The 12,026-nt window shown below is 34.8% G+C and overlaps 1 protein-coding gene across 1 annotated transcript in view; it reads right to left on the bottom strand.

The window, feature by feature from the left end:
• The window catches only part of OSTF1 (osteoclast stimulating factor 1), a 70,885-nt gene that overhangs the window by 23,476 nt on the left and 35,383 nt on the right, over positions 1-12,026 (bottom strand). The window contains exon 2 of the mRNA XM_007498541.3: positions 2,408-2,454. Within this exon, the coding sequence (XP_007498603.1) occupies positions 2,408-2,454 (47 nt within the window). The remainder of the gene's footprint in view (positions 1-2,407; positions 2,455-12,026) is intronic.

The following is a 12,026-nucleotide window of genomic DNA, read 5'->3' as shown; positions in this document are numbered from 1 at the left end:
AAAAAACTTTTGACTGATAAAAAACATTCACAATATTTTAATGATAGCAACACAATAGAATATGCTTCATTATCTTGACAAATCTTTTTTTTACCACTTTGTGATACCAGATTTAAAAATCCATTTCTAAGTTTATTTATATCCTTGGTTTTAATGGGTATCATAGCCACGAAATGTACTTGACAAAGAGAGGTAGCTCAAAGGGATTTATAGTAAATCATTATCTGTGTTTACTAAATTATGATACTCATTTTTTAATTCTATTCAAAATCTGGCAAAGGTATTTCTTTAAATTAGGCTAGTAAATTTCTAATAAATTGATGATGTCAATCAGTTATTCTTTCAAACTAATCTGAAGTTGATTCATTTTCACATTTATTTTTCAAGGTTGAGCCATTTTTACATTACCCTCTTAAGTTTAGATAATTAAAGATAGGGCTTGAAGGTCTGGGATGTTGGGAATGTTGAGCTTGTCTATAGCAGGACCACCATCCAATCCAGTTCTAAACTTTTAACTCTGTTGCTACTTTATCCTCCAAACATGAGCAAATTATAACATCTTTGAGATAAATTCTCTACCCCAAAGGATTAATTGTTCAGCTATGTAGAGTTGACCACAGGAAACTGAGGCTCATAAATCAAGAGGTGAAAGAGACCTTTTTCTTGTTGTTAAAAGTTGTTTTTCATTGGCCCCATTAGGATTTTCTGGGCAAAGATACTAGAATGATTTGCCATTTTCTTCTCCAGAATATTTTATAGACAGAAAAATCGAGGCAAATAGGGTTAAGTGACTTGCCCAGAGTCATACAACTAGTAAGTGTCTGAGGCCAGATTTGAACTTTGAAAGATGGGTCTTTCTGACTCCAGGTCTGAAGCTCTATCCCCTGAGTCTCCCCTGAAAGGGTCCTTAGAAGCCATTTAATCCAACCTCTTGGTTTTACAAATGAAGAAAGTGAAGCCACAGAGATGTGATCCTGGTCACAGATGTGATCCTTTACTTCCAAACCAGGACTCTTTCTACTATACCACCCCACCCTGATGGCCATTTAAATATGGTGACCTAATGACAGTGTGGAATCAGAGAGAATATCCAGGTTTCAAGCCCAGGTAATTAGTCATTATCACTTCAAGAAACATTGCTATTAAATCACCACCACAACAATAACAATACTGGAAATAGCAATGCATGTTAACAGATATTAGTAATAATAGACTGCATTTGTGATTTTATTGATGGAGGAAATTTCAGATGCAAAGACTCCTTCCTCAACTGCCACTCAGAATCTGTTCTCCAACTTAAAGAGTTACCAAGTTGTCTGGGAAGAGTGAAAAGTATTGGTCCAGGGTCAAAAAAAAAAACAACAGTAAATGAAGGCAGCTAAGTAGCACAGGGAATAGAACACCAGGGTCTTCGGTTCAAATCCAGCCTCAGACACTTCTAGCTTTCTGATCCTGGGCAAGTTACTTAACCATGATTGTCTAGCCCTTGCCCTTCTTTCTTAGAAATGATACTGAGAAAAAAGATAAGGGTTTTAAAGAAATAACTGAGTATATGTCAGAACTAGCATTTGAACCTGGGTCTTTCTGACTTCAGGTCTATGCACGATACAATCATGCTAATAGGTATTTAGATAATATATTAGGGTTTACAAAGTACTTTATGTACAGTACTTATCTAATTTTATCAATCATATGAGATAGGTATCAGTATTCCTATCTCACAGAGGCTGCTAGACAGGTAGAGAGAAATATAGATACAAAGATATATATATATATGTGTGTGCGCATAAATATATGCATGTATCAAGCTAGAGATGTAGATTGGGAGTTATTTCTGTGAAACAGAAGTGATAATAATGTTCCCAAAGAGTACAAAGAAAGAGAGAAAGTATGGAATGAAGAGAGTGGAAGGTCACATTTGTAAGCCTGGAGGAAGGAGATAAGTCATAAAAGAAGCCTCAAGCCTGAGCCACAATCCAGTCACTAACTAACTCTGTGACCTTGGGAAAGGCACTTCCTCTTTCTACGCTTTGGTTTCCTTTATCTGAAAAACAAAGAAGGCTACATGAGGTCTAAATTTCCTTCCAGCTCTAACATTTTGTGATTCTGGGATGAGAGATGGAGTAGCCAGAGAGGCAGAAAGAGCCTCAGGATTGCGGAGGATTTAAAAAGCCAAAGGAGGAGAGAATTCCAAGAAGGCAGAGATTAATAGAGTTAAATAATTTAAAGGTCAAAGAGGATGAGAACTGAAAAAGGGTCACTGGATATGACATTTTAAATAGATACTGGTCACTTTTCAAAATGCAGTTGAAGGAAGGCTGGGAGTAAAGGAGGAAGGGAGAAAAGAAAGAAAGAATGAATCAAGTAATTTATAATTGCCTCTTCAGGAGAGAAATTGAATACTTACAGTTCTGGGTTCAAATGTATACAGTGCTCTGAAGACTTTGACCTGCCCTAAAATAAAACAAAAAAAAATACAATCAATTTTCAAAAACAAAAATCTATCAAGCTATCTGCATCAATATTATAAGATAACACAATCTAACAGTATGATACACATACATTTCAGTACTTCTTAAAGCTAGACAAGTATGAAATTTATGGCCATCGCCTACTATAATTCAGTTTGCAAGTCTGAACTCCAACTTGTCATCCTCATCTCTCTCTTTTTTTTAAATTTATTAATCTGTGGGACAGTGAAAATAATTAAAGGAAAATTGACATTTCTAAATGTTCATAATATTAAAAGAAAGAAAGAACAGATCAATGAATTGGGCATACAATTTTTAAAAATTATAAAGAACAAATTAAAAATCCCCAAATGAACAAATTAGAAATCCTAAAATTTAAAGGTAACAAAAATGGATTAAGAAAACCAATAAATTAATTTTTTAAAATTGAGATCCTTTTATTAAAAACAACAACAACAACAAAAGATTGACCATTGGCTAATATTACTTTCAAAAAGAAAGAAGAAAACCAAATCACAAGCATCAAAAATGAAGAGTGAACTTTCCACTAATGAAGATGAAATCAAAGCAATTATTAAGGGTTATTTTGCCCATCTCCTCTTACATTCATATAAACAACTAGACTACTTACTATGCTTCCAAATTCATTCTTCCTTTCCCTTTCCCTTGATCTAGATGTCTCTGGATCTCAAAGGCCTATATATTTAGAATAGTAAGGACTTTATATACTATCTATTCCAGGGACTGGTAAACTACGGCCAAGTCCAAATCCCTTTATTCCTGTTTTTGTATAGCCATGCAATAAGAATGATTTTATATTTTTAAACAGTTTTATTGTATTTAAAAAAATAAAAAAGCATTCTTAGCTCTGCTGTTGAATAAAACCACATGGTGAGCTAAATTTAGCCCATGGGTCATAGTTTGCCATCTCCTGACTTATTCCATTCTACTTTAAAATATTAGTGATTTCTTCAGAGTTGACCTCTTCAACTGATCATATTCTAATTTTATTGTAATTATTTATGCTCCATCTTGTGTCCTGTACTAAGTTCTTAAGGGAAAAGATCCTCTCTTAGTTGTCTTCTTGATCTCTCCAAAACTAGCACTGAGATCAATGTACTTGCTTATTTTTTATTGTAGTTCAGTCATTTTTAAGTTGTGTACAACTGTAACCCCATTTGGGGTTTTCCTGGCAAAAATATTGGAGTAGTTTGCCATTTCCTTCTCTAGCTCACTTTAAAAATAAAGAAACTGAGGCAAACAGAGTTAAGTAACTTGCCCAGAGTCACAGAGTTAGTAAGTGTCTAAGGTCAGATTTTAAGTCAGGAAGATGAGTCTTCCTAACTCTAAGCCTGGCATTCTATCCACTGCACCACCGAGCTGCCCATCATATATAAACCCAGGTTCTCAGATTTAAAATGTAATTGCAAAATAGTTACCTACAACCCCCCCCCCCACTCCCCAAATCCTTTGAGGGGGGAGCAAGGAGAAGAAGAATAGGATTGGGGAAACTTTGAAGAACTCTTCAATGATGGATTTTTTCCTTTTAAATAATAAACTTATGATCATGAGGTTCTCTATTCTTGTTATATATTCCTCAAAAATCTATAATAAATTCACCTGCTACAACATAATGATCAAGCAGATAAATAGCACAATAAAGCAGCGCACATACATGCTTCCTTGTTCATAAAAACTATAACTGTGTACACAATCAGATTCTAATAGTTTTCTGGCCTAGTCATTAAAAAAAATAAGATGTTTAAATTTTCACTTTGGCCAATTCTCCCAAATAATCCACACAATTTTGTGCAATTCTGAGAGACAAGAATTTCAAAAGGATCCCACCTTTTGTGCAGTTATTTTACAACCAACTTGTAAATTAGTACATTCTTGGGGTAATTCCTATGGGTTCAAACCCTGCCTCTATCCCTTATTACCTGTGTGACCTTGGGTAGGGTGGGTTCCCTGGATCTCAGTTTTTTCCTTAAATGTAAAATGGGGAAGTTGAATTAGATCAAGAATTCTTAACCCTTTCTCTACAATAGTCCCCTTTGGGTATTTGGTGAAGCCTATGGACTTCCCTGAATAATATTTTTAAATCAATTTCAAAAATACATAGAATTACAAGGAAATCAATTGTACTAAAATTAAAATGTCAGTACCAATGATCACATGCTACGTACTGACAATTCTAATAACTGCAACTTCAAAGTAGTGATAAGTATAAACATTTTGAGATATCTACAATAATGCCAATATGATATGAAAGTATCAGTTGCTACTAATATTATGGGGGGGAGGCTTGCCTACATTCATAATTGAAAGAAATTTCTAAATTTCAGTTAGAAATTAGAAATAAAGATATAATTTTATTCAAAAAATGTCACAGACTTCCCTGTCCTATTTGTCCATGGACCTAAGATTAATTAAGAACCCCTGGATTAGACAATCTCTAAGGTCTCCTGCTCTAGAAAGCTATGATCCTACAATCCTGTTTTATGTTCTGTTCATTTGTTTCATTAGCCTAATAGGGCATTTGCCAACCTACCCTTGTCTGTTCTTGTCTTAGCATCACATTTGGCCCAATTTTACTGTGTTAGTTTTCTCTCTATAAAAGAATTTGACTCATTATGAAAGGCCTATGAAAAGACGCAAATGAAAGGCATTTGCGAATTTATGACAGGGGCAAATCTTATTATTCTGAGGAATCTATCGGTTTCTCTAGACTTTCAAAGACTTCATAACCCAAAAAGAATTCTCATCTTGGAGAGTATTTGCCCTAGGACACAAAGCCAGTGTGCGTCATAGGTAGAACTTGAACTCACTTCTTCCTGATTTCAAGGAAGGCTCTTTATCCACTGTGCCACGATGCCTCAGTAATATTAGTAGTGTTTTATGTAACAATTCCCTGTAATCTGAGCAAGTGATAAATCTAAAGTCTTATGGCTACAGCAACATCTCTAGAAATGTATAAAAGTTACCCTTCTAACCCACTTATTTCCAAGAGATATAAAAGTCTGATTGTTAAAGGATATTTTTACATTCATGGATTTCCAAATATCCCAAGAACAAGTTCCTCTAGACAGACATTTCAGTTTGCCCTTAATGTATTATCTCTAATACAAACATGACTCCTCCTCCACCATATTGTTTGGTAGTCCCAAAGAAATGGGAGACTTTCACCAAGTCTATGTTTGTTTATTTTTTAAATACACACCCACATAACACACAAAAAAGGAAACCACTAACAATGAAGAGAAGGGGCCAGGCAAACATTTATCTGCAGACCTGATTCTCCTTTTAAGTCCAGAGATTTATCTGTCCCACTTCAAACTTTTCAGAAAGGAGTTACAAAAAAGAAACCTTATCTTGGAAACATGTCAAGTAAAACATTCAGAGTGCCAATGGCTCCACAGTTACATTATCAGTAATTCAGATAAATGGGTTACAACTAATGTTCAACAATAAGAGAAATCTCTAACTTCAACAGAAACGAAATCACTTGAGACTGCAGTTAAATTTTGTGATGGAATCTCTGCTAATTCACTCTATATCTGGAATTCTTCATCTGGAGCACATGAATATTTTAATAATTTGAGTAACTATTTCAATATAATTGGCTTCCTTTGTAATCTTATGTATTTTATTTTATGCATTTAAAAATATTCTCCTAAAAAGGGGACTTACCAGACTTACAAAGGGGCCCATTACAGCAAAAATGTTCACATTTGAAAAGAGGGTGAGGTTTTAAGGGTATTTAAATTTTTTTTAAAAGAATGAACATTAATCACCAGTAGGTTAATATTCAATTCTTTTTTATTTGTTCAACATTATAGGTAACTGACACATTTTTTTTAAAGTCTCTAGCTTTAACATTTTCCATTTTCAAAAACAAGCTGGAAGTCAAGAGAAAATGTAACAAAGCAAAAAAAAAAAGAAAATTCAGGGGGGTATAAAGAATAAATGAGATAAAAGAGGATTTATGTAATAAAAATGGTTTTTACTTAAAATCCTGTTTCATTGCATTTAGAAGTATTTATATTTAATTTGAGTGATGATCTTTACATCATATTTTCTTCTTCGATGAAAGTTCTATTCTTTTCTATAGAGGCAGCATGATTGAATTAGCAATCAGAAGACTGATATTTTACAATTCATTTGACCTCTAGCAAATCGCTTTAATTCCCAAGTTTCAACTTCTTCTTCTATAAAAAAGAAACTCAGGAAGCAAAGATCAAGAGAAATTCAGTAAAAGTGAAAGTGATTTGTTAATGCAAGTCCCATTTAAAAAGTGGTAATATTCTTCAAATCCTTGGAGAAAGTGATAGAAGTATGATACTTTGCATATCAATACTCTTCTCCCTTCAAAAACCCCAGGAGGGAAAAAAAGATCACTTAATGGAGAATTATTGGGAGTTGACCCAAAACAGAACACATGGGTCAGCTAGGTAGCTTAGTGGAGTAAGTGCCAGGCCTAGAGATGGAAGGTCCTGGGTTCAAATTTGTCCTCAGACACTTCCCAGCTGTGTGACCCTGGGCAAGTCACTTGACCCCAATTGCCTAGCTCTTACTACTCTTCTGCCTTTGAACCAATACACATTATTGGTTCTAAGACAGAAAGTAAGGGTTTAAAAAAAACACACACACAGAACAGACTGACATTTGTACTATAAAACCACCTACAGAGATGTCAAATGTGCCACTGGCCTCAGCATTGCCAGCCCTAGTACAAATCAAACCAGATTAAAATGTAATTGGGAACTATTTAGCAAAATAAGTAAAAATATAAAAGGAAATAGATAATGCTAATCTGTGATTTTCTATGTCAATATATGGCTGGCAGGGATTCTTATGTAAGGTTTAATGGCCTTGTTTCATGTGAGTTTGAGGTCGCTAATTAAGATAACTGGTATGGAATCAGTAATTAATAGCTAGCAAGAGACTTCAGAGACCATTTGATTCAGTTCCTTCATTTTACAGATGCTAGTCCAAAATTAAGTGACTTACTCCCTAGGTCACCAGGTAATAAATGGTAGAGTGGGGATTTGAACACAGGCCATTTGACTTCAAAATCAAACACTCTATCCCCTGAACCACAATGACCCTTGTTGTGGTCTTGCTCTTTTGCAAGGAAATAAAACTTTAAGGTTCTCCGATTTAAGAAAAGTATGATTATAGCTAATGGGGAAAGAGAGGCCAGAAAGATTATATGAATCATATGCAGTCATCCTGAACTGGAAGAAGAGAGTCCCCTTTTTTCTTTAATGTTTTATTTATTGACTATGTTGAAATAACATGTCTTTAAAAGGTGGATGGGATTGGTCTCATTTCACAAAGCAGGTTAAATAGATTTCCCTGTCATTAGACTCCTGTTAGCATTCCAGATTCTTTAGGCCCTGGGCTGGTCACTTTCAAAAGACAGGTTACTTTCCTGGAAACAGGGTAAAATAAAGATTTCCCTTTTGTGTGTGTGTGGAACCTAGAGAAGAGAGTGGTGGTAATCTCAGGTGGTATGCAGATACCTCTTAAAGAAAAAAAGAGGAAGGCTTTAAAAATAGAAACAAACAAAAATAGGGACTTATTTTAATGTAATATTTATTGGGAAAGGAAATAAGATTGGGAAAAATGGGGATAAATGGGGAATAATGGGAGGTTTGTAGAGGGGTAATGAGGAGTTATGGGGAGAAAGGGTATATTGCTTGGTGAGGCAAGGGAGGGAGATGCCCCCTGCTGAGAGGAAACAGCAGGGGTCCAATAAGGACGGTTTGTCGTTGAATGACTGAACTGAAGTTCAGCTCCCTCTGTGACCAGAAAAGATAGTCCACTTATCTGACTGCGAATTCAAATAACATAAAGTTTAATAACTAGTTGGGATTAGAGGTTTTCTCAGCTTCAGACCTGAGGCCAGGCCCCAGAGGCTGGCGGAGAGTTTGTCCCACTCCTGTCTACTCTCGTTGTTCTAATTCAGAATCTTAGCAGTACACAGAAAGCAAAAAGCCTGTGTCTTTGGGCTGAACCAAGAAGAGCATGCCACTCCAGACTGGGCTGAACAAGCTCCTCTCTCCTCCAACCCCAGGACGCAAGACCTCTCCCAGGAGGAAGTGCTAGTCAAAAGACCCAACTGCCACTCCCAGTTGGCCCTCCCCCACACAAACTGTTAGTCTAGTTTCCTTTCCACATTAAGTAGCAACCTTAAATTATTAAATACCTGAAATATGAGTGATATTTGTGCCTTGATGTTGTACCTTAAGATAACTAAAAAGACAGATAAAAAAAAGGATTATTTTGGACATGGACTCTGGATTACCTCTCAATAGAGTTAATCCTTATCTACAAATAGTTAATTCTATTGCCCCTCCCCTTTATCCTGGTTCAGATTTCTGATGAAGCTCCAAATTTAGAAAGAACTCTAACATGAACTTTGGTCTGGCTCTCAATGCACTTACCTACAAAAGGTTAACTTTACTGGTATCCCCCTTTATTCTGGTTAGATTTCTTTCCTTCTTTCCTTTCCTTATACCTTGTCTTAGAATTGATACTAAAAATATCAGTACCAAAGCAGAAGAATTAACTTTGACATGGATTCTAGTCTGGCCCTCAATGCTCTTACCTACAAAGGGCTAACTCTATTGAGAATTCCCTTTCTCCAAGGTTAAACTTCTGATGGAGGCCCAATCTGGGGAGTGAAGGGAAGAAGATAACTGAACACTTAAAATGGTTATCTAAGCGCCGCTGAAAGTCAGGTCCCTGGGCTCTTGTCTACAGTCTAATTTGATAATAGAATTCTTCATAATTCTGGTTATCTGATTTCCGGATCTACAACAAATGAAAAGCAGCTAAACAGAAAAGAAGGGGCAGAGAAATGACTACAACAATAATAATAAATTATAATTGATAAAAAAAATAATCATTCATTTAAGTTTTGAGTACTTGGTTGTAATAGTCTGACAAGGGAGAAACAAAGGAAACTTCAAATGGCTATTGATAATAACTCTGGGTCATCATGAAAATGAAAAATTAAGTTCAGAATTCTCTAAAGAGAAATTAAATGAGGAAAGAAGCCAAACATACAATTTCAAAAGATCTTCATCCAACTGACAAAAATAAAGCTCTCTGGCACCCAGATAAACATTATCTGCCAAATTCTTTTTCGTAGACTATCTTATTCCCTTTATATGCCACAAATGTTCCTCAAGAAGAAACTTTTAAAGTTGGGGCCTTTTCTGTGACTTCATTTAAAAATACAGAAAAGAAGAAAAGCAGTAGAGAATCAAGTGAATAGTGGTTGGTGTTGGAGTACAAATTTGTCCCATACTAAAAGTAGTCAAATGCTTGTTATGTATCCAGAATGACTTAATATAAACAAAAGATTCATCTGTTAATGGTATCTAGTATCTGCAATATGCTGTCATTTTAGAAATGCTTTTTAGCAACAATGTAAAATTATGTCTTTGACAGAACATTTTATATGACTTTCTCCTAACTTCTCTAATAAGTTTCAAGAAACTAACTTCAATAGTGATTTAGTTATAAATTTCCACATGCACAATTCACAAATTTTAACCATGCTATTTTAGTCAGAAAAGGTTAAGCTGTATCTTCATGGTTTCAGAAGATAACTTTTAATGTATAATGTAATAGTAACAATACCTAAAAAAAATTGGCATTTCTTTAATCTTTTGTAATCATTTGTAACCTTGTGATTATATCATGCCTTAACTCCAGGTAAGTCTTTAAATGAATAGAATTATAATAAAAACTTTTACTTATATAGAATTTCAAAGCACTTTTAGAGACTTCCAACTCATTTGAACTTAACCACAGAAATCAAATACTAAAATACCCTAAACCCAAATGTTATCAGCCTGGAATCTCTATCATTTTTGTTTTGTTTTGCTTTTCCAAACTGTACTGGAAGACTAGAATTTTTTTGCCTATGGAAAAGGATAAGAGCAAGGAGATATTCTACCTCTAAAAATATATAAATAACTAAGATTTACTCCAGCATGAAGTATCTTTATATTTTGATCTTTTGATGGAACCATAATGTTAATATGAAATTGCAAATCAGAAACCATCCATATGTCTTCCTTCTGTGCAATTTTTCTTCTTTTTCTTCCCTACAAACCTTTCATGGAGAATCTGTCAAACATACCTTGCATGATTTCTTTTTATATTGTTCCTGATGAAATAACACTCCACATTCTCTACCTACTATCCCCTCTCTCTTAATACAAGATTGCCCCATCTCAAGGTCAATCATTTCTGTCCACAAACCAAGTCACCACTAGAAATATGCAACATTTCAGTCCACTATTTGTCATTTTAAGCCACCCATAATTTTGATTCTTTGGAAAATGTGTTGTGAAAGGACTTTTAGCAATATAACATCATTGGGAGAATACTGGAATTAAAAACAACAACAACAAATTATTAGGTCAGAATAGGATCTTTTAAAAAAATAGGGGCAGGGTGAGATTATTAAGAACATACAGTTTTCCCAAATGCAAGAAGTAGAAAAAATTCTCTCTAACCTGCAGAAAGAGTCTCTTACCAATTTCTGGTCCACCTAAGGATGGGGTAGATTTTTTAAAAGAGTCTTAATTAATCTTAGAATGTCATAAGAATTTAACCACTTAGACAATGGTCACAGTAGTTAAGAAACCTGGGTAAAATCTTGCATTTCAGCTCTAAAGACAATGATATTCTATGAGATGTCTAAGGTCTCTGTTCCTACTAAAAGATCTATTTCATTTATACTCTTCCTTCTCCAATCCATCCACACAGCCACTAAATTTATATTCCTAAAGCATAAATCTAACCATACTGCTACCCTGCCTCAAAAATCCAGTGTTAAGATCAAATAGACTCCTCTGGAATTTAAAGTCCATCAGAGATCCTGGTTCCACTCTATCCAAGTTCATGAAAATATAGGAAATATTCTGGAAGTCTCAGTTTCTTCATCTGCAAAATAGGGATAAGAATACCCATACCACCTGTCTCAATGGGTTTTTATGAAGCATTGAGTAAACTATATAAATCATTTGTTGTTAATGTACAAACCATTAAAAGCACTCAATCAAAAAGTATTTATTAAATGTCTACTACATGCCAGGCACTGTGCTAAACACTGAGAATATAAAGGTAAAAAAAAAAACAGTTCTTTTTCTCAAGGAGTTCAGTTTAATACAAATCTACAAATCTGGCCTCAGACAGTTGTGGAGCCCTGGGTAAGTCACTTAACCCTTCATTTCTTTACCTGTAAAATGAGCTAAAGAAGGAAACAGCAACCCCCTGCAATATAAAATCTTCAAGAAAACCCCACATTGGGTCACAACACCACTGAAATGAAACTGTAAATTCCTATCAAAAGAATATTTTCCCTATATGGTTAAATTATGCCATAAGCCACAAAAATGGCAGCTGTGTTATCATAGTCAGAAATCAACTCTACAGCTCCAGTAATTCTCTGTGCTTATCAATTGCTGATAAGTTGCTAATGTGTACCACTGGCAGAAGTTTTTACAAGAATTTCTCCATACATACATACAA

The sequence above is a fragment of the Monodelphis domestica genome, chromosome 7, assembly GCF_027887165.1.
Source record: "Monodelphis domestica isolate mMonDom1 chromosome 7, mMonDom1.pri, whole genome shotgun sequence".
Lineage (NCBI taxonomy): Eukaryota > Metazoa > Chordata > Mammalia > Didelphimorphia > Didelphidae > Monodelphis > Monodelphis domestica.
Note: the sequence above shows the minus strand (reverse complement) of the source record. Positions and strands in the feature narration are given on the sequence as shown.